Source organism: Solea senegalensis, linkage group LG8 (genome assembly GCF_019176455.1).
Source record: "Solea senegalensis isolate Sse05_10M linkage group LG8, IFAPA_SoseM_1, whole genome shotgun sequence".
Taxonomy (NCBI): Eukaryota; Metazoa; Chordata; class Actinopteri; order Pleuronectiformes; family Soleidae; genus Solea; species Solea senegalensis.
In genome coordinates this window covers 11,042,744-11,063,019 of record NC_058028.1, presented here as the reverse complement: position 1 = coordinate 11,063,019, position 20,276 = coordinate 11,042,744, and the positions used below count along the sequence as shown (strand labels likewise).

Genomic DNA, 20,276 nt, shown 5'->3' with positions numbered 1-20,276 from the left:
TAATGACGCGTTCAGACAACAACCAGTTCACAGATACAATATAGGTTTCATTAGTTACTCGTTTGGTTATGATACATCTTTCATTAACAACACGTACAGATATGACACACCTGTGATGACACATTCAGGTGCGCAGGTCATTTTATTTGTTTCTTCACTAACTCTTGATTTTTGTGATTTATTGTTTTGGAACTGAATGTACACAAATACACACACACACAAAAAAAATTATTGTATTAAGTGTGTGAGTGTGGAACAGCTGGTATGATCCAGCTGCAGTTGTTTTAAAATCCAGCTGGGGGCAGTGTCCTCTTTGTAGAGGATAATACATGATGTAATATGATGTCAGGTGACCGCCTCCATCGTGTATTTACGTGGGTGTGTGTGTGTGTGTGTCTGTGTCTCACCCCCACAGTAAACCCAAGCCTCAGACTGTTAAAGGAGAGTTTCCAGACAGTTTGATCAGCCGCTGTCAAGTGTGTATGAAGAGGCTGTGAACATATGACTGACAAGAGCATCACCTGGCTCCTGACGCCTCACACCAGCAGCCAATCACAACCTTCTGCTGTGATCCACTTTCCTTCTGGCCATAATCTGTTTCATGATTAGGAAGAAAGTTCCAAATTTTTTATGCAATTTGTCCATAAATTCTTCTAAACCTAAACAAAGGATGTCAGAAAATCTCCTAAATTAAATTAATCAGCACCACGTGTATCCAGTATGTAGATAATACATCTGTACATATAGTGCAGCTTTATTTTTCGTAATGATCTGAATGTGGAACAACCCCCGATCTCTCAATGTTAATGTAAGTCAAAAAAACCTTTATCAGATCTGCTCCAAAATTCAACAAATTCTTCCTTGGTTGACACCTAACACTATCGCGTCTCACCCATTCACTCGTTCTTGCATTATCTTGCTAATAAACACATGCAGACAATCAAACTGCAATGAAGTAATGAAATAGTACGGACATAAACAGCATAAAAATACTCTTGACTCTTGATGAGGCAGAGCCATTACTCCTTGTGTCTGTTTGTACATATTAGATCTGTACATATGTTTGACTTTGCTGTTTTCCTGAATAATTCCCAAAAATGTAAAACAACCACTTTAATTAGATCCACAACAAACTCCCCCATTTACTTACATTCTGGTCTTGCTTGGACCAGTGTGGATGGGAAAATGACATATGATTCAGGTGCATGTGTAGTGTTTACATTATGATACCAGAATCCTTAGGGAGTCTGTGTGTCCCCAAAATCTCAAACACTGGTGTCTCGTCGGCAGTTGAATAATATTGTTGTGAGGACTTTGGCGAGGCAAGAATCAAGGTTCATCCAACTTGTACTTGACAAGTTTATACGGCTTTTTATAAAGAAAGACATATGGACCAGTGATTTACTGTGAAAAATACTAACCTCATCTTGGGTATTTGTAGGCATATAAGTAGGCAAACCATGGTATAAAGCCATTTAAAAATGGATTTCTTGTGAACATGCAATTAAAAACATTCATTGTCCTTAGAACACAACATGGCTTTCCCAGCAAGTGGAGGATTTACTAACATTCTCAGTCACAATCAAATGGAATAATACAATAATTGTATGATATTCAATTGAATTCATTCATCTATTCCAACCCTTGAATGAATCTTGTATGAATGAAAAAATGAAAAAATATCTCAGTCAATGTTTGTGCGAGAGTATATTTTTAAATAAAGTAAGAAAATATTTTTTATTTATCCCAGTTAACTCAATTAAGCACCACATTTCCAACGGTGATATATCACACTGTCCAAGATATGGAACAGAAAAAAAATAACATTTATGCTTATGTAAAAATAGTACCTCACAACATGTGTTGCTGATAGCTCATTCTCACTGATCAATCCCATGTTTAAATGTGTTTAGTTTGGCATTTAATCCTAGGTCAAATGACTCCGCAAAAGACACAGGGTTTTATAGGTCTGGCATCAATGGGAACATCATTTAGAATTTAAATTGAACCCATTTCATTCTTAAATGAACAACGTACCCAATCTTCATGTAGATAATGGAAAAAGGAAGCTTCTCTCTTTCTCTCTCTCTCTCTATATACATATATATATACATATATGTATATATGTATATATGTAATGAAAACAATGCAGGAAACAAAAGTACTAACAGGAGAATGTACTTTCACACACACACAGTCGAGGTAAAACTGTGGACTATTCTATGTATAAATCAGCAAAGGTACCAGCTAATTTACTTCATTATTGTAGACTTTTAGTTGCAGTAATTAGATCAGTATCACTACTGACAATGACCACGGTCATTAAGTGCTGTACTGCATATGTATACTCCCCACTGAGCAGTACTACTACTAATATTACCACTGCTGTGCACTGTTTATGGGGGTGAGGCAAAACATTCTTATGCTGACTAAGAAGTAGTAGCAATAAAACTTGGCATTCATTCATTTCAACCTTCTGTGATACTATTATTTCCTCCCACATTTCAACTGAGGTAATTTCAGCTAATTGACGATTTAGTTAGACTTAGTATTAGAAACATTTCGTGAACATGGGAGACATGGCACCATGGTTTTCAGTTTGTATGACTGAATTCAATAGGGTTAGAGACAGTTCTGAAGATGAACCTGTGTGCAGGACGTCCTGCCACAGCCGCTGCCCAACAAAACACTGGTGATGGATGACAGATGTTTGACTCTTAATCAGCGTGCAGAGAACATTCTGCACAGTGAACTTGGCATGCCGCTCGGTGGGTGCAACAGCTTTTGACCCCCTGATCGAAAGCACACCAGGCTGGCCATGTCGCAGGAGAAGTGCCTCCTGCGACATCCTGATCCAGCTGGTTTTCTCAAACGGTTTACTAACCCAGGATGAGTGTTGGTGTCCGCCTTCCAGCCAGAGACCAAAAGGTTGTGGACAATTCATCAAAGAAAAGGCTGCAACACTGAAGGAAGATGCAAACTACAGTTGAGACGATGCCTATGAACTTCTCAGCCCACCCTCATTCATTCTCCAATTTTCTTTAACAACTAAACGGGGATATTTTGCCTCTTACTATTACTAGTACTTTTACCGCTAATACCAAAATATATGACTTCTTCAACTGCCAATGCTAGACAGGAAGTCAGAAAAACCTCTGATGCGCAGATTTACTAAATACTACACTACTCTGAGTTCCACTACTATTGCAGTACCCCTACTACTGTAGTACCACTGCTCTTTACGCCACAGGAAGTACACTTTCTCAGGTCTCAGCTGAGACACTGCAGAGGAAGAGGGAAAATAACCAGTGGTTAGTCAGCTCTGCTGCGCTTCCTCTAACAGCCAGCTGGTGGCTGAGAAACACCTGGAAACACCAAAATAAAGACGTCCCATCATTTTCTGCACAGCAACAGATACTGAATCTCCCCGACTGGAACGAATCAGAACAAATGATTTTCTTACCTCGTCGTCTAACAACTAAACAGTAACTGAATGTGTGACTGTATCATTTCAGTGATCTGTATTATATTTTGTATTTTAATAAAAGGTATTATTAAATATGATAATTGACGTCAGTTTTTGCTTGCACGATTTGTAAAAACAAATAACACCAGGTTTTCAGTGGGAACACTTCAGGATACATTAAGAATTCTTGATTTTAATGAACGGATTAATCAGGATAAATAAATTAGATCAACACGTGGAGTGGTTATCAAGGAGACCTGGGTTCATCAAAACAAGGGCCTTTCTGCATGGAGTTTGCATTTGCCAGGTTCTCCTGTTTCAGTCAGATCTTTTTTTTCAGAATTTTTTAATTTTAGAATTCAGAGGAATTCAGTTTAGAATTCAGGAATTTTTAGAATTCAGTTTATTTATTTTTTTAAACGTGGCCGCAACAAACTATAATTTTCATAATCAATTAATCTGTTGGTTATTTTCTCGATTAATCAAGTACGTGTTTCCTGTTTACCAAACCTGGAAATGATGATGATCTCAAATGTCTTGTTTTGTCCACAAACCAAAATGATACTTCTTAAAATAGTCACATTTAAGAAGCTGAAAAATCAGAGAAACTTTCAGTTATTAAAAAACACGCTGTCATGTTAATGTATAAAGGTTGTGACCTATATGTGAAACTTTCCATATCAACGACAGGTGAACCTTTGGGGGAACCTTTAGGGAACGTCCCCACAACCAAAAATTGTTAGCTGACAAACTGCGATGTTGACGGACCAGAATTTTGTTTAATCACGTTTAACCAGGTAAAAAAAATTGAAATCGAATCTCTTTTCCAGGAATAATGTGTGTGTGTGTGTAACATCTGTAGAGGCCACGCCCCCTACAATCTCCGAGCAGAGGGTGAAGCAGAATTTTACATGATTTAAAAACACTTTTTTAATCACTCATATTTGGTTAGATGGTTACTAATACATTTCCATGTAGGGTGACAAAGTCAGAAGTGATATCTTTAACTCCAAACCTACCATTAGTTGCCTGTTTTTCACACTTGTTTTTCAGGTTTTGTCATATGCAATGTGTTTTTTGCTGTGTAAGTTGAGGTTAGGGTTTTTCCCCCCCTGATAATGTCAGTACATTTTTATCCATATTCATATTCTCATGGAACTTATTTGTTAATAACATATAAAAAATATATTAAAACTAATATATCACTGAGTTTTAAGTGTTAACTAAACGCACTGAGTCATTGTGGAAACAAACACTTAAAGCATCACAGGGAGAAGGAGTGACGTCATCACTTCCCCATCATGCCCCTGCATGTGTTTGTCTGCGTGTGCTCATGCCAGCGGCTCTTTAGTGATGGCTGCTTGCTGTTAATGTGTAACCAAGGCAACCAGCTGCTGTTAATGGGTTGTTTATGAGTCCAGCAGAGAATCAAACTTTAGCAGGTACAGTGATCAAAAAGAGCAGGGGGGGAGGAGTCCTGTCCTCGGGACGGACAACAACATGATCACACTCATCCGTTTACTTCACTGGTTCATGAGTCGCGTTCGCCCATGAAGTGAAAATCACAGGTGAGACAGAGACGGCGTGGAGACGCAACAGTCAAAACTCCTCTCATAAATGAGCTAAATAAGTAGTATTTACCTGCTGTTGAGCTAATATCGCCCACAAATAAACAGCATTAACAATACTTTATGGCAACAAGAATCACTATATACACAGGGGTGGCAAACATATGGCCCATGGCAAGAACTGACCCAACAGAAGGTCTGATTCGGCCAACAGGATGAATTTGATCCTGAAATAAAATTTCACATGTGAAATAATATTTTTACGAGGTTTTGTAGACCCACTGTGATCTGCAAGTGGTAATACTTTTTCTGTCTTAACTACTATTATATTATATATAAATATATATATGTATACATTTCTTTATTTTTCACCCTTGAGGTTATCTGGTGCCCCTCCAGTAGATGGCGCCCAAAGCAACCACCTATATGACCAGTACCCTGTGGTTGTATTACAATGATGCAGAGGAAAAACTACATAAAAATCAGTGTTAAAAAAATTGGAGAAACAATGTGATCGGCCGTTACTCCATCTTCATCTCCATGGAGATGGAGATATTTTCATCTCCAACTTCTCCATGTCGCTCTCCGGATTGTTGCAGCTAAAGCACTGATCGGCTGTGTTTCACAAAAGTAGCGCAGATGTAAATAAATATGGCTGAGAATATCGAGAAGAGCTCAAAATGTTGGATTCAACTGCTGAAACTAAGGTTGTGCTCTGAAGCTTGACTACAGCATTCACATAAAAGGAGGCTTTGGTTGTCTACAGATAAACAGTCTATGTGGTGAGCAGAAGAGGTGGAACCTACTTATCCATGTTGACCCTTGTGAGACAGTGATGAGATGCCTTGCCCCAGGGTTAGGGTTCTCTGCCAAGTTGTCACTGGACATTCTCAGCGAGTGACCAAACTATCTGATCCTTCTTATCTTGAAATCTTTGGAAGTTCTTACAACCTGTCAGCTTGTAAAGGTGCTCATTGGATATTTTCACTGGTCAGTAGATGTGGTAGATCTTCCTACATTAGTTCTTGAGGAAGGCGTTTCATTTGTTCACGTCTCTCTGCCCCACTCTTGGGCACCTTTGTCAATAGATCATTGAACATTCTCTAGTGCCATGAATCGTTATACTCATTACTTTGGTCTTTTTCTTGTTAATGTGGACAGCGGCTTTCTGTGCAAAGCGTGACAGTCTGTATATGGTCAAGTGTTTGATAACCCAGTCAGTGGTTAACAGGAATAGGATGAGCGAGAGAATACGCCTCTGTCAAACTTAACCCTAAACTATTACTGTGTGGTTATAATAACAGTCGTAGAAGTTGAACGTTTGATGGGGCAATTCCATAAACTCTGACAATCTTCCATAAGCTTTTCTGTGAGCACTGTCAAAAGACCTTGTTGAAATGATTGGATATTCAGAGGTACATTCAACTCCAGGCTCTACTCTAATCCCATGCACAAAGCTATTATAGGATTTGCCAAAAACGGACGTTGCTTCATTGTACAGGTTTGGAGAAAGACATTTGTGCTGATGTTCGTATCTGGACTTAAACACTTGGTGCTCAGTTGTGAGTCAGAGCTGTGATTGTGTGTTGCTCACGTTTTTCTGAGCGTTTTCCTGCAGGATGAAGTCATGTTTGTTCTCACTAAATGTTGAGTGGGCGACTCTCTGCTGCTGCCTCTTTGTTTAATGGAGATATCAGCAAGTGCTAATGAAGTCTGCTAATCCTCTGAACGCTCCGTTAATTCCTCTCCACATTCCACTGTTGTATTTGTTAAAGATGTGCACCAGTGGTGGGAAGACTCTGCGGCTGCCAATAGTTTTATTGTTTTATTGCTCAGACTCCATTTAAAGTCAATAAGGACTAATGGACATTTGTTTAACTCGAATGTCAGCGTTCCTTCATCGCCTCACAGCCCACCAGTTGTCAATCAATACAGCGCGTCATGTGACCTGCTGGAGGAGGAGACTCTGGCTTCAAAACTGCAACACTCAGAGGAGTGAGACCAGAGACAAGCCCAGAACCAGGACCAGGACCAACAGCACTAGCAGCAGCAGCAGAAACCAGAGGAGCAAACAGTAGAAACTTTTCTCTTCTTTCTTTTCGTTCTTTGTTTCTTCTCCAAGTTTGACGTGTCTGTACTCAGGTGCTCTCGTGTCTTTTTCTCCTTCAGGTATGCAGTGTGTACGTTATCCCTCCATCTTCATCCTCATGGTGGTGGTTCTGTGTGGTCCGGTTTCCTCTCAGTCTGACAGAGACCAGGACCAGGAGCAGTACCAGAACCAAGATCTGGAACATGAGCTGCGTAACCATCAGCTGCTGCAAAGAGCTCGGAGCGCTGGACTCCTGACACAGGTGAGACATCCGATCAGTCCCAACATGTCCTTCACCTGCAAAGACCTTGTAGATGTTTGTGCTGCCCTAAAAACATGTAGCAGTTTCAATTAACTTTGATTTTCACAAAGATTTAAATCTTGAGATTTGATTAAAGATAAACATCCACAGAACCAAACAATTGAGCTATTTTTGGGGTTGCTGCATTCTTTTACCTTATACTAACTGTTTCCACTCTCTATGCTAAGCTAGGCTAATCAGCGGCTTGCAGTTTGGACACCTTAAAGGGATAGTTCAGTTTGATGCTCAATGAAACCATGGCCTCTAGTGGGGACACCAGGAAAACAAACGGCTCACCCAATAAAATCTGTCATGACACAGCCCTTTTTTCCTGGATACATGTGTGATGCATGAGCCACCCTGCCCATGTGAGACATGAGGCTCTTTTTGAAAACAGAACCAAACCAATTTTTTTACTGCAAGCTGCATGTGTGTTCACAGAGAAATAGACAGTGAAATGAATCTGCTCCTGTTTCAAAGTAAAAGCTTGTTGGCAGAATTTATTTATCAACAAGGCTTTTACTGTGAAATACCAGGATCACTATACTTCCAATATGTTTAATTTCTATTTCAGAAACCAGGTGAAAGCAGTTTTGCATATCTTATCTGTCTTACCTATAGCCCCTTTAATCTTTAAAGGTCATGGGTATGTTTTGATGTCAATCTCTCGTGAGTAAGACGCTCTAAAGGTTTTGATCCAATGTGGAAAAAAAAGTACTGCAGATTTTCTTCCACACAAATCTTTCCTGTGACAGACAAATTAAGCGAGTCCAGGACTGAACCCTGAGGTTCTCCATCGTTACACTGAACTGAATTAATCTGAGGAAATCTTCAGTCAATCTGAAATTAGTGTAAGTGATTTGTTTGATGATACAGGAGACGATTTTGTTTTGCCTATATGTCCATATTTATAACGTCGCGTACAGCAGTATATGTACCTATTTTATTATGGCGGTGCTGCTGGTTGAACATTTAATGAACATGAACACACAATAAGTCATGAACAGTGGACTCAGCGGGGTAAGAGGGAAGATGCAGATGAGCTTTTGCGTTGTTGTTTGAGCTTGAATGAGCTGCAGATAATTATCGGGACCGCCTATGGTGAGAGATGCTGCAGGGACAAGAGTGAACGGAACATGAGTTCATCTGTAGCAGCCTCATGAGCGCGGCTGCCACTGCCGCTGAGCAACACTCCGACATCTGCTTCTTTGAGTCTCATAAAACCTACAAAAGCAGTCGGGCAGCTGGAGCTTTTGATCTTTACACATGGTCTTCATCAGCTCATTCAGTCCTTTTGTGAATGTGCTCAAGTTCACTTTTTTTTTCTTTTTCATTGGGTTAAAACTGAGGCTTTGTTTTCCACAGTGGAAACGAATGGTTTGTTGTTGACATCAATCTGCAGAGAAATGAGCCTGTGAAATCACAAAAAGCTTCAGGCAGGAGGAAAAGTGTTTTAGGTTTATTGTTAAACTGGTTCTGAACTGCTCTACCCGGTTCTGGACTTGTTCTCAGTGTCATTGTTTTTTTTAGGAGTGGAGTAAACGTGCAGTGGAGGACTTGCTGGCTCAGATGTCGCTGCCTGAGACCAATGGCCAAAGGGAGGCGGAGATTGTTTCCACAGCAACAGGAGGAAGGAGGACCATGGAGCGGTCCATTGAACCTCCAAACAACATCCCCCCGCGTGAACGCAAAGCCGGCTGCAAGAACTTCTACTGGAAAGGCTTTACTTCCTGTTAATACCCCACCCAGGTTGGTATATATGTGACAGTTTATGTGAGTGTTATTTTAAATCTAAACGGTGGTGTCAGATTAAGCCCCGCCCTCTCATTTCAGTGTCAGTTTAAGCACCACCCATATACATGTCAGTTGAAGCTCTGCTTAATACTGTTTTTTCTTTTATTTATATATTTATATTGGAGCTTGGACGTCGGAATAATAGGAAATTAAGTTACCGCTGAGTTCACTGCGTTCCAGTTGAGAAGCCAAAAAAGCAAGACTTATCTCAGGTTAGCCGCGTCGTGTCTATGGTTAAAACAGCACTGTGTGTACGACTGATTTACTGTGAGACAAACACAACCGAAGCGTTACTAACAGTAAAAGTAGCAGTGTTTGGATGGCGGTAAGTATATGAGTATCACTTTAAACCCAAACCTATGTGACTTACATTTTGCTTCTCACCTGTTGATGTTGTTGCTGGCAGCGGAGGTCATGACTTCACCGGACCAACTAACCAATCCCAGACCTCCTGACCTTTGCCTCAGCCTCTGGACGGACCAATCAGCAGCTCTGTGCCTGAAGTGTACCTGAATAATTATCAATGATATTATCAATTAAAGATTAATCAATTAACTTTCCGTCTCTGACTGTCTGTGTGTATATCTGGTATTCCTTATACTGTGGGGACCGGAATCAAGTCCCCATAATGTAAACGACTACATTTTAAGGTGAAGACATGTTTTATAGGTTTGTGTGTGTGTGTGTGTGTGTGGTGTGTATTTTAACAGCAGCAGATTACAGTGTTTGAACAGAGAGAGAAGATCAAGACAAATTAACCTTTAATGGAGACAGGAAGAGCAAATATTGACTGAAGACAGCAAACACTGGTGAGAGTGTGTTTTGAGTATGTGTGCGTGTGTGAGTGTGTGTGTTTCCAAATCTTATTTTTCAAGTTTAATGAGAATATAAAAAATGTCTGGATGAGTATGCAGAGTTTATTTGTTTGCTTGCTGTTTAAAATATTAAATAACAAGAGAGTTACATAAGAGATATACAAGAGATAAGAAAGAGAGCGAGCTGCAAGGACTTAACAATCCACAAATTGAGGTATTATATTGTATTTTTATGCCTATACACACAGTATCATCATCATATAAACTGTTTTAATGTGAAATGTATATAGGTGTTATTAAAATGACCTGTATGTAATATTTGACGTCATACACAGTGAGAAAAGTCATGTTACGTAAGGGAGAAGCTGAGACAATAATGACACAATAGCATATATGTATAAACATATACAAATAGATATTTGTACATATCTATTACATATATTTCATACTTACACATTTTGCTATGGGTATTTTCTCTATGTCATTTTATCCTCTGACATTATGTTTATCACATATGAATGTGTATCATATAACTGTCAAACCTCAGCGACTCCAACAAAAACACAGTTTTAATTAAAAAATAATATTAACTCATTTTAAACAAGCGAAACTGGAAAAAAATCTGAAATGATTGAAAACAGATTAAACTCGTATCAGGTCGAGCAGTGCATGTGTGTGTGTGTGTGTGTGTGTGTGTGTGTGTGTGTGTGTGTCCGCGCGTGTTATCTCACTCTGTCACCTGGTTGGTTTGAGTCTCTATGTTTCCACAGTAATAGAATGTTGTGTCTTAGTAGATACAGTTTGTACAAACTGACTTCCTCCACTTCCTCCTTCTGTTCCTCTTCTTCATCATCTGTTATTATTTGTTCCTGAAGAAGATGTCGTTAAAAGCTCACGACCTGCTCACTCATGTGATTCACCATCATCACATACAGAGTCAATAATAAAAAAAAAGATACATAAACAACATCAACATTATCAACATCATCAAGACCAACAACAGCGCTACGACTGTTAACCTCCATCAAGGCCACTTATGGCACTTTTCCACGACACAGTCCCGGCACGGCACAGTACGGCTCGACTCTTCACGGATTGTAGTGACTTGTGCTTCACAAGTAGTGACTTGTAAAGCAGTTCTTTTCAGGGTACTGAATCACTATAAAGATTTGTTCAGTACTTCCTGGTTGACTAAAGCACAGACTGCAGTTGACACAGTCACTGAACTAAAACACAGTGGAAGCAGTTGTGATGCGGCTCGCCACTCGCGATCACAGGCTTTCAGCAGAGCTGTCGCTAAATGCACCAGACTTTTCCTCAGTTCAGTATTGTTCGGTTTGATTCCAGTGTCTCCTGTTGCGCTCATGACTCTCTGCCATTGAGTGGCCGGCAGTCTGACGTCAGATCAGTTCACTTGGAGCCTCACCAGAGCAGGTGCTAAAGAGCCATGCCAGGACTGTGCAGTGGAAAAACAGCATTAGTGTCCAACATCACCACTAATGTCTAATCACTTCTGACTTGGTCCAAAATCTACATCCTCTGAATATTTCATCCAAATCCCACCTTTACTTTTTGAGCTGCACATAACCTTCTTAGAAGAAGTGAAAATCAACATTATCATGTCCTCAAATGTAGTTACTAAGACACGTTTGACCACCTGAGACATCCATGGATGCGACATGTCCTAGGACACCATCGTATAAGTCTCACTGACTCTGAACTTTGTCTCTTTGACGTATGCTAAGTTTAAATATGCATGAGAAGGGTTCAAAGGTCTCATCAGGAGGGGATTGATGGGGTCAGTGGGGGGGCCTCTGCGTCAGGCCCACACCCCACTAAGTAGCCGACCAATAAAACACCTCGCTGTCGGCCGACGGATCAAACACGCGGCTGGAGGTGAATGTGTCCATCAGTCCGGACTAATCAATGAGCAGAGACACAGCAGTGGAGTGTCCGTCAAAGTGACACACAAACACATTCATTTACCTCATCAACACTCACCACGTGACCTCCCCTCCGACAACACCCAGCAGGATTCTGGGAGAAACTTTCAGACAGAGAGACAGACAAGAAAATGTAAGAAAATGCCCCGAAGTTAAAAACGTGGCCAATAGTCTGAGTTACGAGAGACGAGGAGCGGAGACAAAGAGCTGGGGGAGCGACGAGAGAAGACAAGGGGAGAAGGAAATAGGGGTAGTTGACGAGGAGGGGAGGAGGAAGGAAATGAGGAGAGGAGGAGGAGACAAGGAGAGGAAACAAACAAAGACACAATGTTACATTAGAGGAGAATCCAGGCTCCCTATTGGTTCATCACTGTGTGACATAAATGAGTTGATGTGGATTCTGAGTCTGTTTCAGTTAATAGAAGAGAAGTCACGAGGACACACACACACAAAGACAATTTATGATTATTACTGTGTTGAAAAGTTGGTTCCTTATATTTTATTCATTCCATCTTAAATTAAATGTTCTGTCTGGGATTTTTGTCTTTGACGATGGTGATGGTATGTCCTTCACTTGTTTGCACTCACATTTCCTCTTGTGGAATAATTAGAGTCAAACAGCTGTTACAGCTGCATGTTTCCCCGCTCCAACACACCTGATTCAAATAAATGGGTCGTTATCAGGTTTCTTGCTGATGAGCTGACATGTGAAACAGGTGTGTTGGAGCAGGGAAAACGTCTAAAAACATGCAGGACAGTGGGTCACCAGGACCAGGACTGAGACACTCTGCTGTAGTCGACCAACACCAGGAGGCAACGGGTCGTGACGTCACTGGGAGGAATCGGAAGTCCAGTTTTTCGAGCCTCCAGGTTCACATTTTCAATGGTTGATGTTTTGTAACTGGAAAATCAGAGACGACCTGACCTGACATCATCAGCTGTCCATCACACTGGTCACTCATATGTGCCTTTATCATCTGGTGTCTAAGGTATGAAGTTAGATGGCTGGAGTAAAATGCACACTCATAGCTGTTGGGATTTTGAAATCAAATGAACTTGTAGCTAATTCACTCCAGAGATCCCTCTGTATCACTAACATGCTCCTCATGCTCATACTTTAAACTTAACAAACACGCACGGTTGTGACCACCACCGCTTCAAACACACACAGGTTCAGCTTTGTGATGGTCTCTGCTGCTAGATAAAGGACATTTAAAGTTCAAGTTTTTAAAAACAAGTTTTTTCAAAAGTTCCAAAGGCGCAAAGTGAAGATGAGATTATTACTCCGTTTTCTGTTCCTCATTCTGAAGTAAAACAATTTAAATATATTTGTTAATTCCTCTCGCTCTGTGTGTGTTTGCGTGTGTGTCCATGTTCCTCTAACCCCAATCAACAGGCTGAACCAATCAGCTGCCAGAAACAGACAGCTGCTGTAATCCTTGTGGTCACGGAGGCGTTTCCACGGTAACCCATATGGACAGGTGTGAAATATGTCCAGTCCTCTGTTGTTGGACGACCCAACAGCTGAAGTCCCGTAGCCTTGAAGTCCATGACCAGGTGAGATGATGTGATACTGACCACAGCCTTCTTTAAACTTCAGGATTAAACACGAGAGCATGAATGTTGCATGGAGACGTGAACACATGACTGAGAGGTTACGCTCTCGTTCACAGCTGCAGGTCGAGGTCAGAGAACTGTGTGAGACCTGAGGGCGTTGACTGGCTGATGTCAGGTGAGACACACATATGGTATGTGGTTTTCACATTTAACCCAACCGTATCAAACTTGTGGCCCTCCAATCGATTTCATGTGGCCCTCCAAGATAAAGTTATGAGTAATTTCTGTATGTTGTTTATTTTTTAAAGAATAGATTATTTAAAAGGACTTTAAAATAACTACAGTGGACCAAAGAGCTGTACAGAGTAATAACTAAAATACAGAATAAATAAAAGACTAGTGCTGTCAAGAGATTTACAAAAAAAGAGGGATTAATGAATTATGTTATATTGATCTAATGAATCTCTTTTTTTAATTGCACCTAAAAACTACCCTCAACTTGAGGTATTTTCATTTAAATTAATTGAATTCAAATAAGATTAATGCGCTTAAAAAAACATAACGTGCTAAATATGACTGTAATTAATTAACCGCAATTAACACAATCATTTGACACCCCTATAAAAGATAAAAAATATGGGGTTTGTTTTACGTTGGTACGATAAACACACTCAGACCAGTTTTTTTTCATTTTACGTAGGGTTCAAATGGACGCCAAAATTAAAAATGTCTGACTTCCTGTTGAGTTGAGGCCATGGTTCCAATCGACTTTGTTGTTCGTCTTGGTCTATAACGTGTTCCCACCAGGTTCCGGGAAATTCGGTGGAACTTTGGCACCTTTAGGAAGCACTATAGAGCCCTTGAGCAACGCACGGGTCTGGGAAATGTGCCAGTATCCCATTTTGACCAGACCTGACCTCTGTGCAAAGTTTCAAGTGTTTTTATGTGCGTTGACCCCCACAACAATGACCGCAATGGCAATACTGTGAAATACTACCACAGATATTGTTATTGCAATATCATGATGACATTACTGTTATATCATTTTAAGCTCATGTCGCTCACCCCTACTGAACTGTTGCCTTTTCCCCAAAAAGTCAGGCTTTTTTTTTTCACTTGACTGGTCATTTACTGACCAGACCAGACACTCAGTGGCCCCCAGGTCATTTGTGTTTGAGGCCCCTGCTTTAATTGGTCGACAGGATATTCACTACTGACAGCTGCAGCATCATTCTGACAAGTCAAAAATACAGTTACAGATATCTGCAATTCAGTTTTTACGTCACTTTTGCAATGAATGTGTATGGCGTTTGTTATTATAGACATGTTCATGTTCAATATCTGCATTGTCCTTTTAGATATCTTGGATTAAGCTTCACATAGTCAGAATGAATTTGTAGAAACTGAAGTTGACAATTCAGTTTGCGGAAATCACAATGAAATTGCGATTATAGTGAAAATGACATCAGAGTTATCTGTAATAAGTGATTCCAGAGAGTCACACTTGGTGATTAAATGTTATAAAGGTTTCTCATAGACACATGATTCACCTGAGAGACACCTAACAGGACAGGCTGAGACACATCTGTCTTGTCATGTGATGAGTCACTTATTTTGGTATCTTCAAACCCATCAGCCAATCACAGAGCCTCGTCAGCAGAGGTGTCCTTCATCACACGGTTCTGATCAACAACGTGTTCTTCATTCATTAATTCATTCATTCACATCTTCATGGGTTCATAAAGCTTTCCTGTGTCCCCCATGCATTGACACAGCCCTGTGGTTACAGTATATGGGTAGATGTTCATGCATTCACATGCTCATATATTCATGTGTTCACAAATTCATAAGTCCAGGCATTCACATGCTCATATATTCATGAGTCCAGGCATTCAAATGCTCATATATTCATGTGGTCATACTTTCATAAGTCCAGGCGTTCACATGCTCATATATTTAAGTGTTCATACTTTTCAAGTCCAGTTCATGTTCATGAAGACATGAATGCCTCCATATGTGTCTCCTCACACATCACTGACAAACCAATAACTTATCGATAACTGATCAATAACTTTAAAAACAGACGACGTGTCTGCTGAGGTCCTCTAACCTCCACTTGAGAAACTGAACGTGATCTGCGGGAAGGAAAAATTAAGTGTCAGAGAACGGCTCATTTCACTAAAGCGGGAGGCGGAGGAGTAGCCATCACCATCACCATCATCATCACCATCAGTCACCCTCCTCCGTTAAACAGTGACGTCAGTGGGGCTTTATAAAAGCTGCTCTGGCGGGACAAGAGGCAGAAGATCCTGTGACCCGCAGACAGACAGACAGAGAGACAGACCGAAAGAGAGACAGACAGATGATGAAGATGGTCTCCTCCTCGCGTCTCCGTTGCCTCCTCCTCCTCCTTTTCTCCCTCGCCGCCTCCATCAGCTGCTCCTCCGCGGCTCAGAGAGACTCCAAACTCCGCCTGCTGCTGCACCGGGCCCCGCTGCTGAGCTCCAAACAGGTCCGACACTGAGGAACACACACACACACACACACACACACACACACACTGAGACAGAGACTGAGACAGAGAGACATTCCGTCAGACAAACTTATGAAACTTAATCCTTTCAAAGTAAAAGTTCGCATTTTCATTCTGTTCTCTTTTTGTTTTACATTAATGTAATTGTTAATGTTTGCTTTTGATTGTTTTGATTCATTAAAATAGTTTTAAAATGAACGTTGAAATATAATTCAAAAATGAAACTAAAAAAATAACATACAAGATTTCAAAATAAATGTTAGTCATAACATTTAGGAAATTAAGGATAATTAATCATTACACTGACCTGATTTATTTCAGATAATTACAGGACAGGAGATCATACACAAACAAGTGATTCAGTATCTGAATCATCTTTTCATCATTTAAATTTGTGTGATTTTCAATATTCAAAATCATTTTCTGAAATCATTACATATATTTATATTTAAAATATTAAAATCAAGAGGCACTTAATCTTTAAACAAACAATCAAGAATGAGTAATCAGAATGATTTTAATCATTTTTGGATAACGGAGCAGAGACGGAAAGACATTCTGGAAAAATTAACTCAATTTGTATTATTTCTGAATTTTTTTTGTTATTTTGATGTTTGTGAATTATTTATGTAAGATTTGTTTTTAATTATTAAGATATTTAAAATAATATGTTCATTTAATAAATTTCACAAAAATGAAATGTATGAACTGCCTCACAAGAATGAAACTGAAAAGGAGAAAACATGCAAACGTGTTTATATATTAATCATTTCAATTTAAAAGAGAGATAGACAGACATTTTGGAATAGATAGATAGATAGATAGATAGATAGATAGATAGATAGATAGATAGATAGATAGATAGATAGTGATGAGGCTGGTAACAATGTCATCCTGACATCCAGCCACAACCTAATTTGTATCCATGGAGGCATCATTGTCCACATCTGCAGGATGGATGTTCCCTGAGCGCAAAGATGCTGTAGAAAAACAGTCAAAGCTGAGTTTTTTGTAAGAGTAAATATAGATATAGAGGAAGCAGAATTATAACTTCAGAGCTGGACTCTGTCGAACAGACGACCATGACGCGTCCCATCACTGATGTTGTTTTCATGTTTTGACTCATCTGCTTTATTTCTTCTTGATGTTGTAATTGCTCTTATTTCTTTGTTGTTGATCTTGTCTGGTGTGTAAGCGCCCTGTTTTCTCAGAATTGATGTCTCACGTCTCTCACTTTGTTTCTTTGTCCCGTTTCTTGTCTTCTTTTTTTTTATTTGTGTGATGGCATGTGGATGTTCTCGGACTTATTAAAGACTGGTTGTGGTTTATCTTGTGTTTTCAGGACGTGTCTCGCTCCTCACTGGCCGAGCTGCTCCTGTCTGACCTCCTGCAGGTTGAGAATGAGGCTCTGGAGGAGGAGAACTTCCCTCTCGCCGATGGAGAACCTGAAGATATCCATGTTGACCTGGAACGAGCTGCCGCTGGTGCCACCGGGCCTTTGCTTGCCCCTCGGGAGAGGAAAGCAGGCTGCAAGAACTTCTTCTGGAAGACATTCACTTCTTGCTGAGACCCTGCCCCCTCCCTGACACTGTACAGAAACTGTATTGATTGTTTGTTTTAGATTTTTCTGAGATGATTCTTTCTGAATGTTAACACGATGAAACTATTTTTAATTGTCGGTTTGAATAAAATCAGTTTGAAACAAACAGTCCTTTTCGTCGCCTGCTGAACAACAAAGAAAAGCAACATTCATTCATTCATTCATACATTCATCTTCCAACCTTCTCAAGCTTTCTAAATAACAACATTCAAAATTCATCAAAACAAATAAAAAGAAACAATCATCTGAACAGAAATAAAACCATTCATCAGAACAAATAATTAAACGGCATCTCTTAATGAAGGCTCATAAACACAGTGTCTCCATGTCAACAACACAATGACAAATTTATGCTAAAACGCTGATATTAAATTGTTTTGATCAACTTAAACAAACATCCATCCACTGTCATCCATACAATAACACAAATAGGACCAATATTTTAACGTTTTTATTTCATATTTTTATTACATTATTGCTGTATAATGTGTGTATAAAACGCACAAGCACTACATACACTAATAGTACATTGTGTATCGTCAGCTTAATGATGAACAACAATCACATATTTATTAATAATTTATACTGTTTAGTATGACCTGAGAGTAAAAGAACAGCGGGCCTAGTACGTAGCTCAGTGGTATGCCACACAGTTCATTTTATGTGAAGTGAGTGACCATCCGTTTGTCTGTCAGTCCGTCCGTCCAATTCACTGCTGTCATATTTCAAGTGTTAGTTCCTTGACTATGACTGCCCCTCAGTGTGTGTGTGTGTGTGTGTAGCAGCTGCTGCCGTCAGATTAGCAGCTCCTTTCACTCATCAGCGCTTTGTTAAGAAAAGCTTTTAGGAATTAGAGTTTAATGAGAGGTGATAATTGACCACACACACACGCACTGAGGAGCACTAAAACATCAGAACAAGTAAAAAGAAACTGGTCATATGACAATATCCACAGGCACATGACACCTTGTAGTTTGTCAAAGTGCCGACACTGTGAAGATATTCTAAGTATAATACGATTATAATGGGAAAAGTAATTAAAAACATTTCAGTGTACACTGCTCTAATATTTTTATATTAGAGCATTTTTTTTCGGATCAATTCCCTCGACTGTTTGTTTTGACGCTCAAATACATTAATTATATTATAACAATAAAAACAATAAACGTGAGTAGGGCTAAATTCTCATTTGTAATCAACTGCAATCAGGTGCAATGTTTAATCATAAACAACTATAGAACTTGTTGTTGTAAGTTCTTTTTGAGCGGTGTATTTTGTATTTAAACATCGTAACTAGTAGTACTAGTTTATGAGTACTGTACTACATCTGGGTTTAAGTCACTTTTTACAACATGTAATGATGTAAATATGTAATATATACTGTAGGTTACTTGAATATGATATATGATTTATTATTACGTTTACTTAAGTATTGGAAGTGATAGCACAAGCTAGTAAATTGGAGAAATAAAACCCATACAAGGTCACTCCTAAAATGTAAGACATCATTTACAAACATCGCTATGTGAGGGCGAGTGTTTGTTGAAAGCTGCTATTTTTTGTGGTGAACTTTCAGATTGTGTACAGCCTCTGTTGTTTTCTTGAGGCATGTTCTGGTTCAGCTGTTTGGTGTTAGAGCGTCGTTGTGTTTTAGTGAAAACCTTTTCCTGTTCAAATGAGGCGTAGCTCTTCCAAATTAAGAGTCCTGATCCGTGGGGACTCCTGTAAACTTACAATATAAACAAGATCCAATCCAACTGTATTTCTATAGTGCATTTAAAAAACAACTGAGTTGACATAAATGCATGAAACAGACAGGATGTGAAACAGTGTAAACTAAAAGCAATATAAAAAGAAAAAAGAAAAATGGAATATAAAGCCAATAAAACACAGAAACAAGGTCAATATAATATATATAAAACACTAAAACTGTCAACTCTTATACACGAAGCAATGTAGTGGTGTAAAGTTGAGAGAAATTAGAGAAACTTTTAAATGTTTTTTTATAGTGTTTTTAACAATTTTAACAAATGTTGCTCTTTTAGTGCTTTTTACTGTGTAAGTGTTTTTATTGTGTTATTGTGCTTTTATTGTATTATACTGTTGTGTTTTATTATTTATTCTACCTTCTTAGACAAATCAAGTATAGTGACTTGAATAGAAATGAGTTGATAATAGTAAATAATCTGACCTGTCTGTGTCGTCTACAGTGAATTAAAATAGTATTCTGGCCTGAGACACATGGGTAGAATTACATTTATTGGTGGTCACACAGTGTTTTTTTAAACACTGTGAAGCTGTCTGACTCATTTCCCCACCACTTTGATCGAGAAGGCTGATTGACTGAAAGTATAGTCTTTCTAAACTGTGGTCTCTCCGTGAAGATGCTCTGCTCCTCCTGGCCAGGCAGGTCCATGAATCATGTTTAACATCAGGCACAACAGTTTCATTTTTATAAAAGCTTAAGTAAAGTACAAACAGCCTCCCAGAAATATTTGAACATCTGCTCTTACAAACGCTGTGAGTGCTGTTCAGGAAGTCACTTAATCACTGTCGGTGATCCACACTGTGACATCATCACAGCAGTAGCTGAATTCTCTGTGATCACTT

The 20,276-nt window shown here is 39.4% G+C and overlaps 3 protein-coding genes across 4 annotated transcripts in view; all 3 read left to right on the top strand.

Moving 5' to 3' along the window:
• Window positions 1–3,564, top strand: part of col4a3 (collagen, type IV, alpha 3) — a 40,045-nt gene extending 36,481 nt beyond the window's left edge. Inside the window, exon 53 of the mRNA XM_044032454.1 lies at window positions 416–3,564. Coding sequence (XP_043888389.1) covers window positions 416–497 — 82 coding nt within the window. The 3' untranslated portion in view covers window positions 498–3,564. The remainder of the gene's footprint in view (window positions 1–415) is intronic.
• Window positions 3,565–7,060: 3,496 nt separating this feature from the next.
• Window positions 7,061–9,773, top strand: sst1.2 (somatostatin 1, tandem duplicate 2). Of its 2 annotated transcripts, none has more exons than XM_044032490.1 (4): window positions 7,061–7,108; window positions 7,204–7,385; window positions 8,955–9,173; window positions 9,625–9,773. In XM_044032490.1, the coding sequence occupies exons 2-3, from the start codon at window positions 7,206–7,208 to the stop codon at window positions 9,159–9,161; spliced, it is 387 nt and encodes a 128-aa protein (XP_043888425.1). In that variant the 5' UTR covers window positions 7,061–7,108; window positions 7,204–7,205; the 3' UTR covers window positions 9,162–9,173; window positions 9,625–9,773. The 2 variants fall into 2 exon arrangements, with proteins under 2 accessions (XP_043888425.1, XP_043888426.1); XM_044032491.1 differs by having other exon boundaries at window positions 9,621–9,773.
• A 6,060-nt stretch (window positions 9,774–15,833) lies between these two features.
• Window positions 15,834–17,774, top strand: sst1.1 (somatostatin 1, tandem duplicate 1). Its single transcript, XM_044032492.1, has 2 exons — window positions 15,834–16,045; window positions 17,409–17,774. The coding sequence occupies exons 1-2, from the start codon at window positions 15,896–15,898 to the stop codon at window positions 17,631–17,633; spliced, it is 375 nt and encodes a 124-aa protein (XP_043888427.1). The 5' UTR covers window positions 15,834–15,895; the 3' UTR covers window positions 17,634–17,774.
• Window positions 17,775–20,276: the final 2,502 nt, after the last annotated feature.

Coding starts and splice junctions, on each gene's coding strand:
- sst1.2 (XM_044032490.1), top strand. CDS start 7,206: ATGCAGTGTGTACGTTATCCCTCCATCTTCATCCTCATGGTGGTGGTT. Junction 7,386..8,954: donor GCGCTGGACTCCTGACACAG/GTGAGACATCCG, acceptor TGTTTTTTTTAG/GAGTGGAGTAAACGTGCAGT.
- sst1.1 (XM_044032492.1), top strand. CDS start 15,896: ATGATGAAGATGGTCTCCTCCTCGCGTCTCCGTTGCCTCCTCCTCCTC. Junction 16,046..17,408: donor CGCTGCTGAGCTCCAAACAG/GTCCGACACTGA, acceptor TTGTGTTTTCAG/GACGTGTCTCGCTCCTCACT.